This window comes from Diachasma alloeum, unplaced genomic scaffold, assembly GCF_001412515.2.
Source record: "Diachasma alloeum isolate Michigan unplaced genomic scaffold, Dall2.0 Dall_scaffold_00179, whole genome shotgun sequence".
Lineage (NCBI taxonomy): Eukaryota > Metazoa > Arthropoda > Insecta > Hymenoptera > Braconidae > Diachasma > Diachasma alloeum.
In genome coordinates this window covers 216,664-244,153 of record NW_021680345.1, presented here as the reverse complement: position 1 = coordinate 244,153, position 27,490 = coordinate 216,664, and the positions used below count along the sequence as shown (strand labels likewise).

General features: G+C 37.8%; 1 protein-coding gene across 1 annotated transcript in view; it reads left to right on the top strand.

The window, feature by feature from the left end:
* Positions 1–27,490, top strand: part of LOC107043336 (liprin-beta-1) — a 100,154-nt gene that overhangs the window by 36,955 nt on the left and 35,709 nt on the right. Inside the window, exon 2 of the mRNA XM_015264793.1 lies at positions 26,324–26,436. Within this exon, the coding sequence (XP_015120279.1) occupies positions 26,410–26,436 (27 nt within the window). The 5' untranslated portion in view covers positions 26,324–26,409. The remainder of the gene's footprint in view (positions 1–26,323; positions 26,437–27,490) is intronic.

The following is a 27,490-nucleotide window of genomic DNA, read 5'->3' as shown; positions in this document are numbered from 1 at the left end:
CCCCCCCCCGCTCTCCTTGAAAATCTACAATCCATCCGTAGAGATCAATATTGTAAATGATGCCTGGGGAGGAACAGCGCCGGAATAATCAACTATTTTCTGCATCTTTAACTATTCTATGTATCTTCATCCATAATTATGGCCGGGTGGGCATGCAGGAGAAGAATCTGTTGTTCTCTCGCAGAAAACTAATCGTTGAATAAAAAAAACGAAACTTCAATTACAAATTTTCAATCTATTTCGACTATTTTTGCGTTCGAAATATTTTTTTAATAACTTTTATATTTTTTTCCAAGCTTCTTTTTATTTTTCTAGCTTGTCTTTTGGTTAATTGAAAAATAATTAAGATGGATGGAAAAAGTGACTTCGTGCCGTTCGATGTACAAGTTGGCAGCACTGATTCACTCGGCTGTTATGTTCCTTCCCATAGCGAAATGTATCATCACAACTCCACGCACGTAGATTCCCTATTTTTCATGAGTTTTTTAATGACACGTTCTAAACAATTCTCCTGGAACACTTGGATGATTTTGTTTTATGTTCGTCCATGAAAGCTCCACGTAAGTGGGTAATGTCAGGAAAATGGCGACTTTTTTTTCTATTTTTAATTTTTTTTTCCGAATTCCCTTAAGAGTGTATTACACCCTTTTCGCCAAAATTCACGTTTTTAGAATTTTTCTGGCAAATTGTTGATCGGATTGACGTGAAAAAATATACCGTTTTTGCGTTTTATCATTACTTAATGACTCACGAAATTTCATGATCGTGCAATCGTTTTCGTGCGTTTTTTCTAAAACTTTTCGGAAATTCACAAACTTTAGAAAAAATGCTGGAAAATGATTACACTACCATGAAACTTCGTGAGTCAGTCAATAATGATAAAACGCTGAAGCGGTATATTATTTCGCGTCAATCCGATCAATAATTTGCCAGAAAAATGAAAAAAAAAACGTGAATTTTGGCCGAAAGGGTGCACTGATAGAACGAATTAGTTATTGTTAACGAATGGATTTTGGTTGAAGGTTAGGGTCTATTCGGCCCCACCAAATGTTCATTCGTTAATAGTTAACGAATGTATATTTGAGGAGCCTTGTTTGACTTTACTTTCGCCATTCAAGTGAACCATTCGTTAACTATTAACGAATATTCATTTGGTCATATTCAACTCTACCATTCGTTAATAGTTAACGAATCTCGTTTGGAATGAATGAATCATTCTATCAGTGTGTAGTACATCCTTAAGAGCCCGTGTTAAAATGCATTCTTTAGAAAAACTCCTGTTTCACCCATTCTCCTAGGCTACCTGGCATTTTGCACAGGGGTTTTGAAAAAATCAAGGAATGTATAAAAAAAAATCAAAAATTTTCTGACTTTTTCGCCCCTCCCTGACCACGCCATAAATACCTTAATGTATGATCTTCACCTTATTGGGCTCCAACTACACAAAATATTTTAGAATTGAGGCTAAAAAACTATTAAATGAACTAATTCCATTTAACTTGGTATGAGAAATCGCTTTCTTGTCACCAAGAAATCGTTTTCGTAATTGCGACAACTACAAAATTTCTTGACGAAAGTTTTTTTCCTAATACAAGATATGTTGCTCTTGAAAATTTTCAAGCCATGAGACTCTTGATATAAGTAAAGACGTATTTCTAAAAAAACTTTGTTTTTCTCAGTGTATAATATTTTTCATCACGCTGTGACGAAAAGTGAACTTTTGGGCACGCTCCGCGTGCCTAAAAGTCCAATTTCCGCCACATTGTGATGAAAAATATTGTTCGTAACTCGTGAAAAAATGTTTTTTAGCTCGTGGGATTATATACTCGCCAAAAAACACTTTTTTGCACTCGTTACGAAATATACTATTTTGGCACACCGTGCGATAACCTCCACTTATTGCTCGGCGTGACATGAAATTATTTTTTTGTGTATTGTTCTTGCAATAAATTTCATTAAAAATTGAAAAAAAATTAAAAATTTAAGGCAAGGTTCAAAAGGTAACAGAACCAAACTGGTGGTGTTTCGTCGACAAGGAACATACGCTCTATATGTCCATGTGCCCTCCACAGAGATAATCCCACTGCCTGGGTTTCTATATCGCCTCGTGCAGCAGGTGGTACACTGTGAAATGACGCTCACCTGGTAGCTCTTCCGACCTTTTTGAATGTCGATATTTTTACTTTTATAAATGAAATACGAACGCCAAAACTTGGCCTAGGCAGTTGCCACACTTTATAAAATTTTATCATCCCACATGCTACACTTTTTACTCGTGAAAACACCGCAGGACTCCTAATTTAAAAAAAATATAGGGTAATTCATTATTCACTGTGAAAAAATTTCAAGGAATACGGTCATTAATTTCCCCCGAGGATGAACTGCACGAGCCGAATGGAGAATTATAAACCTAAAATAGATTCAATGAAAGGAAGAAAGTTGACAAATTTAGAACTGGAAGTCTTAAAATTGAATAACATTTTCAAAGTGTGTCCTTCTTTCGTTCCCAATAAGATGAACAACTTGAAAGACGAAATGATCACTGCACTGTTAAAAGTTTTTGTCTGAAATTTCCGGTAAGTATATCTTTGAATTTTCAGGACAGTAACACTGAATGCGATTTAGGGGGCAAAAATTATGAAATTTCTAATTTCACTAAAAATTCAATGTAATTTGACACTAAGTATTCATATTCAATTGAAAATTCAAATAGATTAAGGAATTCTCGTCTTTATGCTGCTTAAAATTCTGGAATTTTACTGAATTTTCAGTGAACGCTGAAATTTCATGATTTTTTTCCGCTAAATCGCATTTAGCGTCACAGTCCTGATAATTAGTCTGCCCACGAAATTTCATTTTTTTTCTAACAGTGTACTTCAGAAGCAAAAAAATTCTTTGAAGAGACTTTAATTGCTCTCATCCATTTTTTCCATTTAATTTCTACTTCTCATTCTACGTCACATGGAGTTTGTCTACGTATGTAATTATGAGCGTCTGGCGCGTGCCGCTCAACTGTTTTAAGAGCGAAAAACGGGCGTCTCATGCATAGACATGAAGAAGAGAGTGAAGTGGGAGAGGGAAAAAGCGGGACTAGCGGCTATACTCGTATTTATATATGGACGAGAAGGGATACTACGGGTCAACTGTACTCTATCGTCGCTACTAAGGTTTCCTTGAAGAACGACAGCTGCGGATTTCAGTAACCATGAGCTCCGGCATCTGCCATAAAGGCCTCGGGACACTGTGCCATGGTCCATGAGGCCTCTGCGGTCCGTGCCTGTGTCGATAGAAAACGGGAGGACAAAAAATTCGTCTCAATTTCAAAACGCCCACTCCACTACTCATTCAAGGAAAGGAAAGAATTCACCCGACAGTAGCGTCTGTTTTAAAACCTTAGCCGCATACGGATACACGGTGACAATTCTATACAAGATGTTTTGAATAGTGAAAAATGGAGGTATCATGTAGAAATGGTAAAATTAACCGCAGACGGAGAGAGCTTAAATAGTGAATATTACCATGGCCATAGTTTTCAACTGTCCCTACATAGTAATCCTTAATATGTCCCAGGGTAATGCTTTCTACATGGTAATGCTTACTATGTTCCATAAGAACGTCTATCATGTTACACAGAAGTGGTTACCATGTGAATGGAAAATGGTCCTATGAACATAGGAAATATCTTTAAAATAACCAATTGAAATTCGCGATTGCCTCTTGATGAGTTCAGAAACTCAAGATACTTAAGGCTCAATATCTTCAACAAAATTGAACAAATTAAACTCTTTATTTGAAATTGTCCTATTAAATTCTACAATATTTTTGTTCGAAATTTATATATTTACTCACACAATAAAGCTTCAATTACATGAAATCAATAGTGCATTCATTAAAAGTAGATAATCAATTAGAAATAAATAAACGATTTATTTGATTCAAACAGAGAATCATTACACATCAATAAATTCTTTTCCTTCGCCATCTAAACAATGATTCCATATTTCTAACCAAGTCGTTACTTGTATGGAGAAAGCATTTGTTTACATTTATAAAACTATTCATTTGATATGAATAAAAATGTAACTGCAAATTTACTTTAGGTTTTAATGGGCTTTATTAGGAGCTTTCTAAGCGAATCCATTATTTCAATCAGAAATACAATTTCTCTGTTAGATGATTCTTACAACAAGAAAAGTTTCTTTCTTGAATTAATGATATTTCTGTGTCTGACATTGATCTACTCCTGTTTCATTCCCGGGTGGTATTTAATCATTTCTAATAATTTCATTATGTGTTATAGGATATTTTACGTTACATAGGGAGTTCTATTATGTAGCATAGTAATTATTACTATATCCATAGTACGTATTACCATTGAGGAGCTTACTATGTCCCATAGTAACCACGACAATGTTCCATGGTAGCCATTACCATGTCCATAGTAGTACTTACAAAACTTTGGTAACGTTTACTATGTGCGGATTCCGATATGCTAATCTTTACTATTATATTTTTTCCGTGCACTAGGGTGAAATACGTCGTAAAAAGTAATGGACCGCGCGATCGTAGGGATACGTACAACGCTGAAACGGATAGTGGAGATATGGAATTCACCTTAATCGGTTAATCCTCCTTGCTAGACATTTGTAATTTATTACCGCATAAGAGTGCATAACCTCATTGCAGGGGAGGGGGGGGAGTTTACATGAGTATTAAATAATTTCATTGATCTTCATAGAGGTAGGGAGAACGGTGCATTGTAGGATATCAAACGTAAACAAAGATAAAAACCTGTTATAGTTATAATCGTAAATCATTATTATTGTTGTTGTAAACCCTTAAACCTTTTCAGATATTAAAAGCATATTTAAAAAACGTGAGAGGAGTTGTTGTACACGGAGAGAAATATTCAATAAAAATTACGTATCTTTTCCGTATTTCCGGAGCGAAAAGTGGTTGTAGGAAATTTTACAGAACTGTCACGGAATTCTTCCAGAGCGTTCCGTAATTTTTATCTGAATCTCCTCTGAAAAATTACGATAACATCACTTAAATTTTCTGAGTCGATTCCGTAATGGGTGAGCGAATTGTGAGTTCCGTAATTTTTATCTGAATCTCCTCTGAAAAATTACGATAACATCACTTAAATTTTCTGAGTCGATTCCGTAATGGGTGAGCGAATTGTGAGTTCCGTAATTTTTACTGAATATTTTTGTCCGTGTAATCACCCCGAGAATCGATTTTTCGTGAAGGCTAATCTAGGGATGTACAAATATGTTTAAAATACGCATAAACTCTTTTACACTTGAAAGACATTTGTCCATATGATTGTTAGACTTACACCCTTAACCCTGGATTGGTCACTATATGAAGCGAATACCACAGCACGTCGTTTTCCTTTAATCGCCATTGGAGCCTGAATAACACGGCGGCGAGCCCCCGCGGAGATGACCAAAATCGCAGGATCGCGTAATAGTGACCAGATTCAGTTTAAAAATCCCGTAAATTAAATCTACTGGCGAATATTCCACTAATTTCAACTTGGTGTTTTATTTTTCGTCAAATGTTGGCATTTCAAGGTTTGCCCAGTAATTCTTCTGAATTATTAGATTCAGCCAAAGAATGTGTAATATAGTAATATTCAATTACTCCTATTTCAATCAGACATAGGGGAGGATGGGGCAAAACGGCCCCCCTTCAATCGTCAATATTTTCCGATTCAATAATCCGATTGGGATGAGTTAGAGCTCGTTTTGAAGAATGAAAAATTATCTTCAAAATGAAGTTGAAACTGGGAATTTTCACAATGTCATTCACAAGTTATTGACAATTGAAGGGGGGCCGTTTTGCCCCACCCTCCCCTATCATATTTATGTAATTAAGTTTACGAGTGATACACGCGCAATAGGAGCGTGGTCTCTCAACGTATGTCAACGCTGTAGGAATCCTCCTAACGCAACATGGTCATTACACGATGCTCCGTAACTCAGATAAAGTACATATGTGGGATATATATTCTGGAGCAAATTTATGAGAACATCTCACCACTTAAAATAGGAAAATAATATTTTTCGCATGTAAAACAAACTTTTCACCATGACCAAATGTAATGTTATTTTATATATCACGTATCTTTCATCTTATTTTTCCTGTTGAGTTTCATTCCGAAGGCAGCATCCAATGAAAGTAAGGTGAATGAATGGAAGAAAAAAGAAGAGGAAAATTCTGTGTTAAGCGAGATGTTACGGGAGAAAGTAGTTGAAAGACTTTTCAAATAGGTCTTCTGTTCTATTCTCTATAAAAAAAATCTGGTAGTACGAGTACTGAAATGAACATTATTTACAGCTTTTCATTTTTTTCCATTTACTTTTTCAACGTGAGAATTTCTTGAACGTATTTCTACCATTTACCGGAATTTCCCCAAGGGCTGTTTGAAAAAAAAACAGTATGAGGAGTGATGTTGGTAATTTTTTTAACTTAGCTGAGCAACTTTCTTGCCCGGTAACAGGTACTGTCACTGTATACTTGAAAATTGATCACTAACAACAAGCGGGTTTATCGGGTGTCGTCCCTGGGTTCATTCTGCTACCCCTTGAATTTCGCCGTTGCCCTTCCGCAATTCTTTGGAGAAAAAGTGTAGCAGCAATTAATTCGCTCTAAATCATGAACCATATCGTAATTGGAGATTGTTTAAACAAAAACTCCCTTAGAGTACTCTTATTTTTTCTCTTAATCTTTCTACAAAAGATTAAATCTCTCCGAAATTGCTCCCCCGGTTGAGCCCATCCAGAATACCAACCTTCAGTATTGTAAAATTGAAGTTGCTATTTTTATTTTTTCTCAAAATATCTTGCGTAGAAGAATGAAAAAATTTAGAAGACGAAAAAACGGGAATATTTCGGAAACTTTGTATGAACAGCTATGTATATAAATATATTTTTGAATGAGGTATTTGAAGAAATATATTTACACAAAAGGTTGCACATCTCAGGAATTGCTCGGGCGATTGCGCCCATGCAAAATACCAACCTTTATGATAAGAGTATTATAAGAGCTAGAATCATACCAAATTTCAACTAGCTATCTCCTTTTTTCCTCAAGTTATCGTGCGAAAAACGATATCTCCAAACTGTGTATTAAAGAGTCTATATATTCAGATTGAGTTACATAGAGGCCATCGGGACAAGTATTTTGCAAAAAGAAAAGTTGTAATCGGTGCAGTAGTTTTTGAGATATTTGAGGAAAAACAAAACTTAAAAAAATGACTTTTTATTTTCGGGGTAAAAACAATAACTCCCCTATCGGGAAGTTAACAAGTTACATCTGAGGAACTACTGGACCGATCGGGCAGGAAACAGCGCGACAAAATTGAGCTCAATAGCTACAGAGAGCTAAAATTTCCAATTTTTATCTACAAATTTCACCGTATTTATGTTGAATTTTTTAAAAATTAATCACCAAAAACCCAAGTTGTCGGATACATACATACAGGCATGGCCCTAAGAACATAATTTCTTCACGTTTCATAACATTCTAGACCATTTGCAATCAAAATTAGAAAATTGAGAAATCGCTCAAAAACAAGCCGGTCAGAAGCAAAAAGAACCGCCTTTGTCTTACCAGCATCATGAAATATCGTACGATACATATGAAAAAATGTACTTCCTGACGAGTGCGATTACAGACCTCGCCGGCTCGGCCGTTAACCCTCACACTCATCAACAATTTTTCTGTTCATTTGTATCCTAATGTACTATAAATGAAATCCTAGCACCATCAAGTGACCTAATTTCTCTTCAACCTGAGCGAGATTAATGTCTCCATTTGAGGAAGATGCTAAATTTCAATAAGCGATATTATTATCACCTAGAGTCATGTTATTTGAACATTTATTTCGAGGCGAAAGTTTTTATTCCTGACAAATAAAATACCAAAATCTCTTATTCACCAGAATTAATTAATATTGAGGACAACTCCAACAAGAATAAAGCTCGAACAAGGAGAAACCAAGTAAAACGAAACCAAACCAAAACAACACAAACCTTAACGATTCCATTCTAAGAACAATCTCGTTTCCGATCGGTAAAAATCGATCACAAACTCGTGAGAGCAGCGTACGAGATTCTTCTCTGGGTGCTCTGATCGGCTGCAGTCCTCGAGGGAGTGGACCGAAAAGGAGAACGAGATGAAAGAGGAAGAAAGGAAGAGAGCAAGTTCCTGTGTAATAATCCACTGGGTACCTTTAACGCCCCCCCCCCTCGCCAACTGATGTTTCTCTCTCTCTTCTCCTTCGCTGTTTTCTGTCTACCTATTGCGTTTTCCCCCACTGCGTGACCTCCACCAGTTGGATCCGGTAGGGCCCCTTGATGGGTTTGATGCTTTTGCCATCCTCAGTCAACTCCCAGCATTCCCCCGAATCTTGCGCGCTTTTCTCGTCAAAATGGATAAATGGATTCCCTAAGTCTCCTTCCTAAAATAGTAGTCCCTGCATTCACATCAAAATAGGAAACTCTACTTGGTAAAAAAAATAATCAAATTTTTGCTCAGCTCTTTCTGTACTACAAATGTCCCGGAAACCGGACAGTGATGTGAACAATGTGTCGATAGTGCAGTGCTCAAAATAAAGGAGAAGAATAGCATAGAAAAGGAATATAAAGGGGGAATAGAAAGAGGGAAAATAAAAGGAATAAGAGAAGTGCAACGAGTGCGATTGGGATTTGTCCCTGACAATATGGGAATGGAGTTTTTAGCCCGGCAAGTGATCGTTTTTCATTTACCCTACTGTTGTACTCACCTCTTTTCGTCTTCACTCTCTAACTCTTCTTCTTTCAACGAGTTTTCTCGAAGAAAGGGAATTCACGAAATTCTGGAAAACTTTTATCTCGCATATTCTCCGGTAAATTTCGAACTAGTTGAAGACGTTTTTTTTAATGTTTTTCTTGGTGGAAAATGGACCTTCGGAGGGTGCGAGAAGTGCTTGGTTTTTCTTCGGTCGTATTTTTATTGGTAAAATGAAAATATTTAAAAATTCCATTCTAGTTTTGCAATCGACTTGAAGTAAATTCTTCCCATTGCTTGAAAAGTTGGAATTCCTCTGGATTTTGATTTGTGAGATTGAAAATTTCATGGTCTTTTCTTCAACAAATCGTTTTTTGTTGTCTGGTCATGTCAAGACGAGACGAAACGCGACGTGCCATTTTTGGTTTGTATGATTCTTTCTCCAATTTCCAATTGCGAGAGTCATATGGCTCGTGAGGCTCAAACATCACCAGAGTCATATCGGGCCAGGATAGATCGTAGCCGGAGTTGAACCGCAAGGCTCAAAGGCACACAAGAGTCAATCAACCGAGATAGGCAGGACAATCTGAGTGGTTAAATGACCACAGGAATCAACCGAGAAAGGCACACACAGAGAAAACTAAACGTAAATAACGTTTCTCTGAGCGAAATTTCCGTTTTGCTAAACGTAATTTACAATTAACACCAATATGGTGTCTGGTGGCGTTTTTCTGTCGCAAAAATTGGAATTTGGGCTTAAAAAAAAGTATTTGATGGTCAAAATAAAAATGTAAATTACGCCCAAACAAAGCATTTTTTACCCTTCACTAAGCGTGTTGTACGCTTAACAAATCGTAAGTTATAGTTTTAATAGAAATGTACTTTACCATTCGCTTACGCGTAATTTACGAAAAACATCGTATTTTACGCTTGAAACAACTTTTTTCTTGTGATTTCAAATCATGATTCATTTTAAGAATATAATGATAAGAAAAAGATGGTCAGAACTTGAACGTCAACAAATGAGGGTGAAAAATATGTCAGAAAATGCGGGTAAGAATATAAATGGAATAAAGCGAGGATCAGATAATAAAAGCCAAAAAGACGATCAGAATATAAAGGTGAAAGAATGAGGGGATCTGAAGGTCAAGAAAAAGGTCTTATCTTCTGACCCTCACATTTTGACCCTTATATTTTGAGCCTTATTGCTTGACCTTTCTTGTCTAATGCTCACCTTTGATCCTCATCTCTTGACTCTAACGTTCTGTCCCTCCCTATTCGTCCTAAGAATCGTCGCATTTTGATCGAAAATTCTTCGTTAATTACACAAGTAAACGTAAAATACGACAAAAATCATTATAATTTACGAATATCAAACCGTATATTACGTGTATGTAATCGTAATTTATGGCGATTTTTAGCGTATTTTACGCTTGAAGTTGTAGCGCAAAATACGCTTCGGAAAGCGTAAATGACAACTTCGTAAACGTAATTTACGGTTGAAATTTCTGTGTGTAAACAGGATTCAACAACGATTACAGTAGACTCCCGTTACAGTCGTGCGCATGGGGCTTTAAAAGAAGTCCCCACCATACGCCCAGTTTTTCATAAATGTACTGTCCGAGTATTTTACATTTACGATTTCCTGCAAAGACGAAACAATAACGAGAGTCTACTGTAAACTGAACCGACATAAACCGAAATAAATAACCGAAAGGCTTTCCCATTTGACCCTTGTCCGCCGTGCGTCTGCCGTTTGACCCTTGTGATCGTCTAACCCTTGCATGTTATGATCTTTGCAACGTTTAACTGTCGTAAGGTTGGCCCTCAGGATGTTTGACTCGCCAGGCAAATAGCGAGAGCGTTCTAATTGTTTCACTCGATTTATGATCGTTCTACTTAACTTGAAAGTTACCACGGAGTCGAGAGATTGGACGTGAGATGAGACTTGTAATCTTGAGATGAGAATCTATCGAGCCAAGGCGTTGATAGATATCTCATCATTCAAAGTACAGGATAATAAATCGCTTTCTCCATACTTCTTCAATCAAGCAATCAGAATTCTTGTACTTTCATGGTATACAAAAAAAACACCTACCTCGCTCCACATTTTTTATTATTGTCCATGTTGCCTCGCTCGCCCCTATTCTTATTATATTGTTTACACTCAAATATGTGGGCGTCCACATGAAAAGGGCTCACTTTGACGGTATTGGAGTTATGTATGTTCCGATAATCTTGATCATATTTCTCACATTTTGAACCCAAAATCAACCCGATAGAATGAAAACTGACGTCAGTATAGACGACCAAAAATAGTATATTTCGTATTTTGTAAAAATAGTATAATTCTAACCTCGCTTCGCTCGGTTTGATCGCGGTTTACGGGCCTTCTGACGAAAAATTGCATTCATCACACGGTCCAAAAGTATTTTCTGACGAATGTGATTATACATACAAAGCCACATTCGTCAGAAAATACTTTGTGGACCTTGTGATGAAAATAACTATTTTGGCGAGTGGGAGGTTTAATCCCACGAGCTAAAAAACATTTTTTCACGAGTTACGAACAATATTTTTCATCACAATGTGGTGGAAATTGGACTTTTTGGCACGCGGAGCGTGCCGAAAAGTTCACTTTTCGTCACAGCGTGATGAAAAACAATTTAACATTGGTTTAAATGGGAGATGTGGAGAGAAAAACGTGAATATCTCGGAAACTAGATGCGACAAAGTGGGCCCTTTTCACGTGGACGTACACATATATTTTCCCCTTGAATCATGCCGACTTATCTACTTGATTTTTTTTAAACCTCAATATGAAAATGCAAGAATATACAAACAGTGTCTCGTTGATGCGTTTTTTTCGGAGCAGAAGAAGAATCGAAATAAATTTGACAGCCGGAAATTTTGAATTTTATTCATTCACTGTGAATAATTCATGAGAATTTTCACCGGTTTCACTGGTTTTCTGTGTGCGTTATTGTCGGTTCCACCCACATAGGTAGACATGATGGCAAGAGGGGGGGAGGGGGAGACGTGAATAATCGGTGCGCGCATAATACACTCTCATGTGCGCGCTCAGCATTTCACGATAACCGATAATTCCTCGCATTTCTCATCTGCGATATATTCGTTTGCATAATAATTATCGTACATTTTATATGGAGTGACAAGCGTATAATCGAGAACTGTATACATGAGTATGGTGGTTGTGTACGAGAGAAGTTCCTACCCGGGAAAATATGGTGGTGATGCACGTTTTGAGAGAGGCGAGAAGTTTTCTGCGCTTGTTTTTTTTAGAGGGAGCGAAGACATTTGACGATAAACACGAGGGAAAATAAATTGCAAGTGCACGTCAGCTGTGTCTCGGGCAAGTTCTGTGTCTCTACTCATACGCTAACTCGATTAATATTTATGAGAGATCCACGCTCACTTCGGCGCCACTTTCTTAGTGTTTTTGTCATTTTGTCGTTCGTTTTTTTTTCAATCTCGGGTAAAGTTTTACTTGTTTTCGCTACCCTCTGGACAAATCTGGATCTCGAGAATTTTCAGGGTAAAACAACTTTGAAAATAAAAATAAACGAATAATAACTATCAATAAAATATCGGAGAGAGAAGAGTGAAGGGAAGTTTAATTATTTTTCATGTTTTTATTCTATCGCATTTCCATATTTCCATTCTCGTTTCTATCAACAACAGGGTGGCAAGAAAATTAATGAAAATTTAGAGGGGAGCGGAAAATTTTCATCAAAATGAAGGTGTAGTGATAAATAATTTATTATGAATAATTTTAAGTGAAAAAATACGGCGACCTCATAACGTGTGCTGCGAACTTGACGCACACCCTATGGACCGATAAATATTTATGAGAATTTTCCGGCAGGGTGAATGCAGTACAGCACTCTGACATCACACTGGCGCAACCCCATTGCATTACCAGTGCAATTCTCTCCATGGTTGAAGTTGTGCGTTCGTAATGCTTTGCATATCTCGTTCATGGTGGGATTACGACAACAACGATAAAAAAACGAGGGTAGTGGGAGATAAAAAACAAGAAATTGGGGGGGAAAATTGAGCATTATTGGGCAGGGCCATAGAAAGAGATGAGTCTAAAGAAGATTTTTAGACGATTCTAGAAATATCTCTAAAACTATCGAGATTAGAGGAAAATATGAGAAGACCTTACTCATCCGGAAATTGTATGAACGGCATAATAAGTTTCATTAATCTTTGATCTCCTTTAAATTGTTCAGAAGATATTGAAAAATGAAATAAACTGAAATTTCAGAACTATTTTCGCTTTTTCCGAGTGGGCGGGAGGGGGGGGGTTGGTTTATACAGTTAAACTATATCTATAGTACGTTTAGTGATCCTTGGAGCGTATAATCGAACTTCCAATTTCACTGACCCGAAGCCGACTGATCGTTCCTGTAACTGGACTGTGACCAAATGAATTTCTATTCTGTGCCCAAACTAATGGACAACAGAATTCCAACAGAATTTCAATCCTCATCATTATTTCGAGCGATTTCCTGTATTTAAAGAGGAAGCTGGGAATTAAAAATCTGTTTTTTTTCATTATCAAACCACTCAATTAGTTAAATTCAACCAATTGATTTCGCCGAGATTGATTTTCCTTGTGCATTTATTGGCTCATGAAATAATTAAATTATGATATTTCATTAAAACCACCAATAAATGGGTTACACAGTGGGAACCGGGGGATGGGCGTATGACATCTGGGGGTGAGAAAAAGAATCATTTCAAGATAGCAAACGTGAAATTCAACAAATTATAAATCATTCTCAGATTATTTTTTTTAAGCTTCGTAATGAGATCAATTTCATTCAAGTCGTATCAAAATTAAATTCACCCCATAAACTTATATCTATAGTGCTATCTCAGAGCCGTAAAGTCCACCCATCCACCAGTTCTCAATAGCTAGTTAAAAGGGATAATGGCCGATATTCACCCAAAAAAATAAACTTTATTTTGAAACTTTTATTTGAGACTCAAATTGAGACTTTTGGAAGTTTCAAATTGAGATTTAAAAATGTTTCATATTGAGACGTTCCGAACTCTCAAACTGAACCATTTTTTAACCATTTTTTTCTCCGTCCAACCATTTCTCTGAAAAGTACTCCAGAGCGCGTTGCCACCTCGCGACAGTGCCTGCGCGTCGCCCGTTAGCATTGCATTCACGATATCCACAACTACGGCTATGAGAAAAAGTTATATGACAGAATATGTCGGTTTTTCGATAAAGAACATTTTTTGTTTAAAACTTTTTCCCCTATCTTCAACCGTTTCTTCGATCTTGCAGTCTAAACAATTAAATTGTTATAAAGAGACGATTTCGCAAAATCGGTTATCATATTTGCAATCAGCGATCTCGAAAACATAAATTCTCATGATCAAATCTTTTGCACATTTCAATGTACACAGAAGTACCCCTGGCGTATAGATGATCAAAGGGGCGCTGGCTTCGTACACGAGTAATCATGAACGGAAGTCGGAGATGCACTGCAGGGTGCCCATGCAATTCTTCCTTCTTTCATCTCTTTACCTATTTCAAGAAAATTTATGCAGGTAAAAACACCCTTTTAACTATACGAACGTGACGGATTCCTCCTCGGTCATTCCTCCCACAAAAATGGTGAAAACGGTCAATATCATCAACGAAAATTTGGTGAACTTTTTTAGTGAAACTCTATCTATATATTTCTCAATCGAGCGATTAAGTTCACCGGAGATTCTTTGATGTTTCCGAGCGAGATCGGATCACATTTAATCGCATCACGTCGGTCGCTTCCCGCAATTATACCCTGGTATACAGCCCCAGGGACAAACTGCAGGGGACAAATCGGTGCGTTTTAAATGAGGACCGGAAACGGGATATGTACAAGATACCCACTCAAACAAATCTGAGTCTCTCTGATTGTATCGAAGTTCCGGTATTCAAAAATAATATTTAATAAAGGGGGATGATTACCCGAATGCATATTGAGTTGTTGAGCGCTTCATTAGTGATGCTTGTAGACAGTTCCATGGCATAGGAAAATAGAAAACTTGGTAATTAAGTGATTACACATTCATAACTCGGAAATGAGTGTTCCCTCTTGTAGACGAAAAAGTATTTGTTGTGAAACAGTAAACTCCGAAAGATTCATACGGATTAGTGTACAAATCGCTCGATTACTAGTGGCTTTAGATATATGAATGTAAACAAATATTCTGATTGAGGAATTTTTTCATTGAAAACGTTTGTTGATAATTTCTCATGTCATCACCGAGGGGCTATTCACAGGTGAATTGGGTGACACCGCGATTACAAAATGTAATCGATAACCCAGGATTCCGGGACTGATTACCATTGCCTATGTGATAACCGTGATTACCAGGAGCACAGAATGTGATCACATGATTACAAATGATTTCGTCGATTACATTCTGTGATTACCAAACATCTGTAACCATTGAACCCACAAAAAATGGCCTCTTACACGGAGAGAAATATTCAATAAAAATTACGTATCCTTTCCGTAATTCTGGAGCGAAATGTGGTTGTAGGAAATTTTACGGAACTGTCACGGAATTTTTCTAGAGCGTTCTGTAATTTTTACCTGAATCCCGATTCCATAATCAGTGAGCGAACTGTAAGGTCCGTCATTTTTACTGAACATTTCTCTCCGTTCAAATATACACACTTTTGACGAGTATATTTTACATACCGGTGTGTAGTTTAAACATACTAGCGTGTAAAATCAACACACCTTTGCGATAAAGAACACATTAAATGAAATTACACACATCCCAAACGTGCAGTGTGCACTGAGAGAAAAATATAATTCTTCTGACTATATTCCATCACCCTCGAATTATAGTCAAAACGTCCTCAACAATTTTTCATGGGTTACGGTAACTATGGCCGGAGAAGTAATTACTACAATGGAATGTAGTCATTGCAACTATTTTATAGTTCTGCTCCCGATAGATTTGTCGTGGTTACTTTTGATCTTTGGTTAGTTGAACTGCATTTTGATTTGCAAAAATTACGCTTGTGAACTTACTATAATGTTATGTGCCGCATACAAAAAAATTACTCAATTACAATTAACTATTTTCATCATGATTGCAGTAATCTACGAAAATTCGCTTGAAATTTCCAACTTCCCCATTAATCCTTCATGATGCCACCGCTTGAAGTTTGAAGACCGTAAACATCTTCGCCGGTACTTAGAACCGTCCATGTGCACAAAGTGGATAACAACCCCCCGAAAACTCCAACCCACAATCTCTAGTCCGAAGTTTCGATTTACCTATCACAAGACTTTCATCATGGGGTACTATGCTTTCTCCTCCCACAGAATCACTGAAAAGCGATCATTTATGAGTGGCTATCCAGACACAATGTTCGTCCTATCTGCGGCCATCTTCAACCGCAGAAGTGCTCAGTTCAACATTGAAAATTAATTCCACTTTCTGAACAAACAGTAGTAGTATCCCTTCGTACTGGTGGAGAGTTCCCAAGGGTCTCAATAGCGGGACTGAGCATATTAGTAGATGGCAGTGGTTGGATTTTTAAGCTTTCCCCTCCTCTTTTACTCCGTGTTTACGCGGGCTCAACGGTGGTTTAGGTGAATGGAAGGAGGTCAGACTGTCTGCATTTATAAGGCTCTTTATAGCTTGTGTGTATCGACCCACGGGGTGAATACTGCTGAACGATGTTCACTTAAATGTTTCAATGTCCCAGGGACTTGCATCTTCGAATTATTAAGATATATTCATCCATACTATTCGTTCGGTAAGAGTTTCATTGTTTGATGGCTTCGACACGGAGAAAACAATAGCTTAGACTCCCGTTATATTCGTACGCCTGGGGCTGTAGGGGAAGCCGATTCGGCGAATGCGACTGTATGTCCTTACCTCTACCATATCCCAAAAATTTACTGTCAGAGTATTATACATTGACGATCTGCTAGAAAGGCAAAACAATAGCGCACCTAAAAAAAATCGATGTGTTTGCATTCGGAAGTTGAGAGTAGTAGGAAGTGAAGGAAGTCTTCACGCTGGCGAAAAACCTTCAATTCTGCAGCTTAGGTCTGTCTCCAGTAAAAAATAGTCGTCGATTTATCGTGCAGCACAGAAAATTCTACTGAGATTTCATCATTAAGTCCACAATAGTGGATTGTGCACCAATGCAGTTATTTCGTTTACTCGTAAACGAAAAGTAAGCAAAAAGTTTTTGATGTAAACTATATTATTTTATCTTGCGGTTTATCGCGACAGCCCTTAAAAAATTTCGGCTCTGACCGTCGGGATATAGGTCCAGCTCATCTCCATTAATCACTTTTGATATACTATATCTCGTCAGTTATCATCTCATCTCCCGAAATGGTACCATGTCACCATATGATTAGTCTTGTAAAAATCATCGTTTATATCTCCGTCCTCACTCGGCAAATTCAGAACATAAACTGACTTATTTCCTACCAACTGTTTTGTACGCAAAATGTAAATAGCTGACTGAAGGCCTTCGGGCGATGGCCAGTTATGACTTCTGTGATGATTTTATATTTCATGGATGTTACACGGAGAGAAATTTTTGATAAAAATTATCCTACCATTCTATAAAAGTGTATCATAAGTCATCGTTTCCTCATTTCTATCCCGAAATTCAGTGAAAATTAATATATGATGATCAAATTTTATTCTACGTTAGAGAAATTTTAGCCTGATAAACATAAAAATTACCGTGCCGGTAGAGTAAAAATTACTGTACCGGTAGGGCAAAATTGACCAACTGTTCTAGAATTTTCGTTGTTATCTGCATAAAAGTTATTGGACTGGAAGGGTAAAATTTATTATGCGTCAGGATAAAATTTCTCTAACGTAGGATAAAATTTGATCATCATATATTAATTTTCACTAAATTTCGGGATAGAACTGAGGAGGCGATGACTCATGATACACTTTTATAGAACGGTAGGATAATTTTTATCAAAAATTTCTCTCCGTGTAGTTGAAGAATAATAATATACTTGGACACGACTGCGAGAACTGTGGAGCAAGTCTCGAAATTCTTGGAGGTAGATTTAATCCAAGACATATTTGAAGCCTTCAATTAATAATCTTTTAGCAATCAATGAAGTAGCATGTAACCAAAGTTGCACGGTTGCTGAATCTGAGACATATGCACATTCCACATCAGCGATATAGTTCTTGTCAGCGCTGAAATACGTTTGACCCAGAAATATAGATGGACTGCTGACTCGGGTCTCTGACGACTATCTGTCGAGGCTGTGTTTTATTTTCTTAACTTTTTTTTACTTTACTGGTTTGAGCCTCGGGGGATGTAGAAGCAAAATGCAAAATACCGGGAAGATCGATCGCAGGCTCCGGTTTTCTTCCCACCTCAGTCTCGACCAGCCTGCAATTAAGTGCCAATCTCCACGACGAGATGTGCGCCTCGTACCACGGTCACCCATGCAAGTCCACCCACGTGCTGAGATACTGCAGAGTCAGGATGGAATGGGCTATGTAATTTTCGAGCAGACAAAGATCATTGTTAATCGAATGGTTAATTGTCTCATTATTCAAACTTGTTTTAGTATTATTCCTTCAATTGTTTAAACGGACAAAGAAATTTCTCAAGCGTGACAGGGAAATCATTATATTTAAGCATGATCAGACTCCGAAAAATACACATACTCAATTTATTATTTATTGACAATTCACCCCAACTCACACATTCAGTGATTTTTCAAACATAACAAAGCCTGGAAAATTCCGAACAGTTACAATTTTGTCCTGTAGATCTATGAAAGGTATGTGACCGTTCTCGGCAGTGTTAGTTGTGAGTGGACCTCCATATTTTCCATCAATATATTTTTAGAATAATTATTGTCCTTCGGGCTGCGCATAGTCTCGTCTCGTCTTGGATTTTCGATACCGTCCTAGAAAAATCCCGAAGATATTGAAACGAGACTGTCTCTATAGCGATACTTTTGATGAGAGTCTCGTTGACAGTATCAGGATCTCATGAGGGTCAAACGTCACCGGGGTCAGACCTTGAAAGGTTCAAACATTGCAAAAATCATAACTCGCAGGGTTCAAATGACAGAGGCAGGCAAGATAATCTGAAAGGGCAAACCGACTGCAGGGGTCAACTGGGAAATGCAAGCAGAATAATCACAAGGGTTCAACAATCAGGAGAGTCAATCAGGAGAGGCAGTCCGACCCTTGCGGACAACCACAACGGTCGTACAATCATGAATTAAGCGACATAATCAAAAGGCTGTCTCGTTTGATCCTGGTGATTGTCCTGCCTGCCTCTGCTGTTTGACCCTTGTCACCCTTTGACCCACGCATGATAACCCTGATAACGTTCAAGCCCCGCGGGTCATTGCCCTTGCGCGATATGATGCTTTTACCGAAAAATTTACTGAACAAATGGATATCCCAGACCGGAATTTGAACCCGGGACCTTCCGAGTATGCATCAGAAAAACGTAATTCATGGTTAAAAAAAAATCTCTTCATTCAAACGTTAATATACATTTTCAAGTCCACCTTAAACGTAAATTTGAGCCGTACCCCTCAGCTTTTGTGCTGAAAGCATTCTCTTATGATGACGTAACCCAGAGGTACCGTAAATATTCATGGATGCCCACTTTTTCACGTTCCCTCCAACCCACTGCAACTCTTCCGGGCTGAGGCATTCCTTTTTCATATATGTATACCAGTATCACGTTCGAGCTCACTTGCACTCTTTCAACACTGGAAGATTCTCACTGGTCCCAGCATACATCCGTCGACATGCACACAGTAGAGGTAATTGGCTTCACGTACTCAACCCCTATCCAGTGTCGTACGTTCACTCCCTGTGCACCATCAGGGGAAATAAATTTTCTCTCCGTTCAAACCTATTTGGGCTTTCATCGTATATACGGGATGAAATTCCTGCGAAAATCGAATTCATCCCCCTTTCTCTCCCCTAACCCCCGCCTTTTTAAAGAATCTATGTGATTCATAATTGTGCTGAGTTGGGCATCTTGTACATGCACGGAGATAAATGTTCAGTAAAAATTACGGAACTCACGATTCTCTCACCGATTACGGAATCGACTCAGAAAATTTAAGTGACGGTATCGTAATTTTTCACATGAGATTCAGATAAAAATTACGGAACGCTCCGGAAAAATTGCGTGACAGCTCCGTAAAATTTCCTACAACGACGGTACAGGCACTATCTCCGCTAAATCATTCATGTGACGATATAATAATACCATAAAACTTTTATAATTATTTTTATCTTGAAATATGAAGAAATAACATGTCAGCGTGAAAAAAAATTCCTCCGTAAATATACGATACCAGAGTAAGCAGATCGATCAGAGCGCAACGATCCATCTCCTAATCCAACTTTAGTAGTTTCGGCGACGATGAGAAATGATTTGAGTTGCGCCCACAGCCGCGGACGAATCACGAATATCATATCGCATCATCCAGGAGATTTCATATCATTGCGATTGGATGCACGATACCACCAAGTCTGAAATGCGGATAGATGCATTTTAGGGATGGTATATAATCCTCTGAAAATATTGGGGAATTCTTGTGTCTGTCTACTGCTCACAGTATTTTTCTAAGCGTATCGGTTCAGGTAGGATATGTGTAAGACTTATCTGCGTGGAGGTGCGTGAGAACGCATGATTTTTCAGCTTCCCAGAATATTTTTGCATTTCACTGCATCAGTTGTTTTATTGCTACTACGAGAAAAATGCAAAAATGTTTCAGTCTTTCCGGAAGCTCATTCCAGGAGGATAAAAAGGGCCTGAAAAGAATTTCCACTCGGGTAAACAAAATCGCGATTTCATTACGGTGGAATAAAAAATTAGTAGATGAACAAAATCGCATTTTCTTGTGTCTTTTTTGGTAAATGATATTTCATCCACTCGATTTCAATATAATGAAGAATGCCAGAGCAAAGTAGAATCGTTTTTCATTTTAACGAGTATATGAACCTGTTCATTTTATCGTTGTCCCTTCGCATGACTCCGAGGCCAGTAACGAAAAATTCCAATCGCTGTTTTATTCCTTTTATACCACCATTGTCCTTTTCACTGATTCTCCGTCGTCTCCAACTCCTCCAATACTCGGAATATTTTCTCATTATAAATGATATTCCTCGGAAAGTTCCTCTCATTTCAATTCCGAGTTTTCTAGTTTCCTCTAGATAAAACTAGTGGAACTGTTCTCGTTGAAGTTTCAGGGGTAATTGGGGCCGAAGCTTCAGTTCTTTGATTCATTCCTAAGAATACTTGAAGATATCTTGGTTTGAAAGTTTTCATGTCTCCCATTGTTAAAATCGTGGGTCCAGAGAATTCATATAGTTTCACGACAAATTTATACATATATTTCCTCATTATACAACTCCTGAGAGCGTTGTGATTGCTGCTGACGTTGTAACTTTGTTGTCACCAGAGTGAACTTACCGCAGCAAACTTTCCCATAGTTATCTACCTGAGGCTCATATCATTGTTCCCATGAGATTCAACAGCTCGCAAATGTTGAGGAAGACACATCAATTATAGAGAGGACAAGAAAGATCAACTGTTTCTTCGCCAGTGAGAACTTGCCTGATCAATAAAAATTCATAACACCAATAAAATAGTTTCTTTAATCACCTGAGGGAATTATGGATTTCCATCTCATGGGGTTCCTTGGATGCATCAGGATTACTCGTACTTGGATTTTCTTTAGTAGGGGAGCTGGTGCATTTACCGCCCACCTAAGGGAAACGAGTCTTTTTTTCCAGTCTCGCGCTCTACAAGGAGTCATAAACGGTTAGAATGGGTCCTTCGAGGTGTTTACTCGAAGATGTAAAGAGGACAGATTTTTTACTAACATTAAACATATTTAATTATGTAATTCCACAGTAAAAACAAATTGGGTATTACCGTCTCTGGTGTGGAGGGTTAAATATTCCGGTGTTAAAATTGACTCTCTCGCCCGGAGTCACATCTGGGACGGAGTCAAGTTTTATCTTTCACACCGAACCGTGTTGATTAATATGTTCATTTTGACACCATGGTAGTGTCAATTTTCACTCCACTCGCTGCATTTTACTGCGGAATGGATTAACTCCGTACATTCACACCGAAAAACGGTGTGAACTTATTTTCACTCCGTTTGGTGTGGACTCAGAGTCGAAATTCACTCTGGATTTTTTACTGTGTCAATTGCCATCGGGCAGTGAGCGACGAAATCGAACTTTAAGGATAATACCGCCCGCATGCGGCCAGTACCGCCCACCGTGTTTTGATGACTTTGAGCAATGCAGACCAACTGTTATAATTTTTCCTATTTTCATCCTTCATGAATGATAATAAATTATCCTGAACTGACCCCATTTTCCAGTGGCCACCGACTACACCAAACAATCGAGCTGTCACTTGACTGCTCTCTATCTGCAGAATTTAGCAGCCCTATAGATACCTTGGGCGGCATTACCCACAAACGCGGAGGCTAATGAAGATATTTTTCTACTATGTATTGAGAAGGTCATAGTGGATGTAGATTGCACTCCATTCAAGTATGGACCAACTGGGAATTTGAAAAATCTCGAATTCTGGGGTCGAAATATTTGAAGAATTCGGTAGGAAATGATTTAGATTTTTTTAACGATATTTCCACGGTAGAAAATTGAAAATTTCTGTTGAAATTACTTGTTGTTATCAAATATTTGCATAATAAAAAAAGAAAGAAAAAATTTCCGGTACAGGCACCAGCTCCGCTACTTAAAATCTGCTCCAAAGGAAAATCGTCCATTCTAACGAATTACTCATTTCGACCTTTACTTTGAAACAATATGTACAAAAAAGAAAAGAAACTGATATTCTAAATTTCCACCAAGAATAGATTTTCTTTCTCAACCCCAGAAATTCATGAAAATTACCTTTCCTCCAGTATTATTCAATAAGAACGAAGTGTCTCGACTCACCTTGAACAATATGCACCACGGGTTTTCTCGTGTCAGTGACATTCGACGTCTCCTCTACTCTCCATTTTCCATTCTGAACCTGGCACATTGAAAATGTCATATAACGCAGACAGACGGTTCCCTACAGCTTGAAAAGGCACCCCTGAACCCTGGCGAGGCTCTTCGTCGTCCGGATGCCGTATCTCCCCGTCGTCACAATGTAAACACACAACCTCTCCCGGTGGTTGGAAATTATACGAATAAGTTTGAGCTATTCACATTGAAAATGAAACCCTATGTGGAAACACGATAGCATTCTTCAAGGAAAATATCAAAACATCAGACTTTTTTTCTTTTTTTTCGATCAAAAACGATAACAATCGAAGACAACCTCAGCCAACAGTTGATTGTCTTGACAACATCCTCAGTCTTTTAAATCCATTTTTCTTTCAATATTCAATCCTTTTTTCCAATTTTCTCCATCTCTTCTGTCTCTGAAAAATTCAATATTCAATAGCTATTCTTTTCCCAAATGAAAAAGGATAAGGAGAAGACTCCAGGGTGCTCACATTTGAAGACAATCGTTTCTGAAGATTAAATCTACCTTCCAGATGTACCCGTCGTGTGCAGGAATTACTTGACTAGCAAAGGGCACTGGTGAGGATGGAAGAAGAAATAAAATCTGAAAATAAACATTAATGAATAAAAAAAATGAGCGCAGCTATCGATAACAGTGTGGACACCGCCAAGTCACGAGGTATATTCTCTAGGGCATTTGCGAAACGAGCCCAGCCCTATGAAGAAGGTGAGGCATTTAGCAGGATGGTGATGTAAAAATTTCAATGAGAAGTAAAGGGTAATTCAGGAGTTGAGAGGTGAAATGAGTCATGTCAAAAATACTTCCATGGAAATAAATATATTGCCGTCGGGGTGGCAAGCATTCCACAACACTGTGATTGAAACAGAGTCAAACTATATGTCGTGTATATGATTCATATACTTGTCATATATATGCAATATATGTCTCCATGTATATGTCAATATAGAGTAAAATATATTGAAGAATGTTATTTCATGTATGAATTATATATCTGTGATATACATTCATATACGGTCATGTATGAATATACACGGAGAGAAATTTTTGATAAAAATTATCCTATCGTTCTATAAAAGTGTATCATGAGTCATCCTTTCCTCACTTCTATCCCGCAATTTAGTAAAAATTAATATATGATGATCAAATTTTATTCTACGTTGGGGAAATTTTATTCTGATAAAAATAAAAATTGCCGTGCCGGCAGAGTAAAAATTACTGTTCCGGTAGGGTACAACTTACCAACCGTTCTAGAATTTTCGTTGTTATCTACATAAAAATTATTGGACCGGAAGGGTAAAATTTATTATGCGTCAGGATAACATTTCTCAAACGTAGAATAAAATTTGATCATCATATATTAATTTTCATCACGCTGTGACGAAAAGTGAACTTTTCGGCACGCTCCGCGTGCCTAAAAGTCCAATTTCCGCCACATTGTGATGAAAAATATTGTTCGTAACTCGTGAAAAAATGTTTTATAGCTCGTGGGATTATATCACTCGCCTTCGGCTCGTGATATAAACCACCCACTCGCCTTCGGCTCGTGATATAAACCACCCACTCGCCAAAAAACACTTTTTTGCACTCGTTACGAAATATACTATTTTACTAAATGTCGGGATAGAAATGAGGAAATGATGACTCATGATACACTTTTATAGAACGGTAGGATAATTTTTATCAAAAATTTCTCTCCGTGTATCAGTAGCGAAGTGGTGAAAGGAGATAAGTCAATTTTGACTATTGACCAGTTTTCAACCACTATCTCAGAATCTAATTATACTCTTCCCCTGGATTATTTGCATGAAGTAAAAATTACTTTTTTCCATCACAACTGACGAGTAAATTGGTGTAGGAGAAATGCCAACTGTGCCACCGAAACAGAATGTATTGCTGGGTTTATTGGAACATGCCGAGCGAACTAGCTATCTTACTGTCTCACTCTATCTCTCTCTTTATTATATACACACTGTGGTCATGGGTTTTCCAGTCCCCTACAGCCCTACATATCGTTGGCAGCTTCACGTTTACCACATTATTTTACATGTGGGCGAGGTACCTACGTGACTTTATGCCCATACATCTTATGGACTCAATATTCTTTTATGGAAAATATCATTTTCGCTGGGTCATAAGGATGGAAATAGATGGTCAAGGGCGTATCAACCTTCACATTTCATACGGGGAGGAAAAGCTTACTGAATAGTTGATGACGAAAATGAATAAATATTATAAATCAGTGTTTTTGAAAATATTATCAAATTACCTTTTCAATAAACGTGCTTATGGAAAGGATTTGTCATGAAAATATACTAAATCTTTTCATGTCTCAGAAATTTGGATTGAAGGAGACTCATGCATTAATTGAAAATACTTTGTTCTGTCTCATTAAATTCAGTAAATTTGTGTGCTCAACGTATGAAACAACCTCTTGAAATTATCCTGTAACTCATAATGAACTTTCCTTGGAAATAAAATAACAACTCTTCTCCTTCGCGCAGGAAAAATTCCCGTTCCACTGGTGTCATTATTTTTCCTGACGTAGCATCTTTGGTCCACGGAATTAATGCACTCCTGTGATAGCTAAACTACTGCCAAAGTCACTAACCATTCAAGCAGTTCCTCAGAGGCCTGTCGATAATGCTTTGACTATCGTCTCACAACCAAGTCCCTTATGCCCATCTCTCCCTCGTTCAACAGATTCCCCTCCACTCCTTCGCCATGCGGCTTTCACAAGACGCTCGGGGAATCCAATTATCGTCCACGCTCAAACATCAAGTATAAGATAATGCGAATGGAGCTTGTGCATGCCCGGATGGGCTTGTTGGCGGCCAAGTTTCCTCTATGGTGCTCTCTTTACTCGTATACCCCTCTCTTCGTCTTTTTTATACCGAAACATCGGCGAGGCAAGGGTTATCGAGCGTCCTCCGACGGGGCCACTGACTCCCGCTTTGCAGATGTATAGTAGTTGGGCTAACCTTGCCTATTCAATCGCAGTCTATTCATAGCTGTAGATGGAATTGGAACCGGTAATTGGTGATGGTTTACCACAATAAAATATTGGCGGTTTCTGTGATTGATGGTCATTATATAGTTTATTAATCCATTACGGGGTTAATGGTGAGGGAATTAAATTAATTATCTATTGTATCACATTTAAGCAATTCAAAATGAATTTGAGACAGCATAAATCCTGACTTGCAGCGAAGTGGTAGAGGAGATGAGTTCATGAATTTCTTTTCAAATTCAAGAAAACTATGGTGAAGTTGACAAGAGCTAATGGCATCTCGTAAAGCTACGTTCATTACTCTTAGATTAAAAAAGATCTTTATGAGAAAGTCACTGTTTTTGGAATCAAGTTAGTGACTTATCTTGTTTTGCCACTTTGCTATTGGAGTAACTCAACATATTTTTCCTCTCCTGATTTTTATTAAATCAAAAATAATTCTTTTTTTACAGCACTCAAGAGCCTGAATCGACTTAGCAAAGAGGGTGAAGGATTTGCTAATGAGGATGGAGCTTCAACGCACCCCACCTTGGCCTTAATGAGGCGCATCCTCGCAGATGCTCAGGTAAATGCATTAAACATGTCCATCTCCATTCATTTTTCAACAAAACATAAAATTCGCAAGGAGAAGAGGAAAAGTAAGGAATGAGGTGCCTAGGTTCCCTCTGAATACTGCATCTCCCACTGATACTGTAGCAAATATGGTATAGAATATGAAACCAGAGACTCTGTAGTTTCGCTCCTGCAAATGATAAGGTTTCTTTCCGGTTACTTTCGCTCTAATAATCCTGACTGGATGTGCACACGCTCGGTTTTTCTCGTATGCTCTGAGGACATTAATTCACCCCGTGACTCCAAACACCCGGCATCATAAAAATTTCACCGGTGCACATATTCTTCAATTTACCTTGCCATCAAATCAAGTTCTGATTTTTTCATTCTCCTTAACATCAATGCATGTGTTATCGACATTGATCCAGTATTTGACACACCTTTGACGATTTTCAAAACGTGTATTAAAGCTGAATTCTCCACACAGAGAGTAAAAAAAGTTTTTACTGTTGGAAATAAACAAATAGATTTTTGAAATTCATTTTCTCAACCCGCATCATTTATCAGACAATAGGATTAATTGTATTCCTAGACTGGTAATTAAAAAAATTGTCTTCACACAGCAAACACTGGGTGGACTGTAAGCACTCACTGTGCAGGTTTTATGCATAAGCTCCGCGCTCATAGTTCTATGTGGCTGAATTATTTTTCCAACCGCCTGCATTAATATCAAAATTTCTCCTCCTTTCCCAGGCCATTTCGTGCGTCTCGGCCATTTTAACGTTCACAACAAATTAACACAAAAAATCCAGTTTTTCAGCCTCAATCCTAAAATATTTTAATGCAAACACCATTTGAATTGATTTGAGAACTCGTTTTCTTGATATGAACCAATTGCCCTCATCTTCCGGACAAGTATAAAATTTCTTGGCGTAAGATTTTTTTTCTGAGTGTGAGATATTGTACGCTTGGTAATTTTCAAGCCATGAATTTTGTGTTGATTCCATGTTGAATTATACCTTCAATTTTCTTTTCAAATTTGGCTTGGAGGGACAGGTTCACATTCT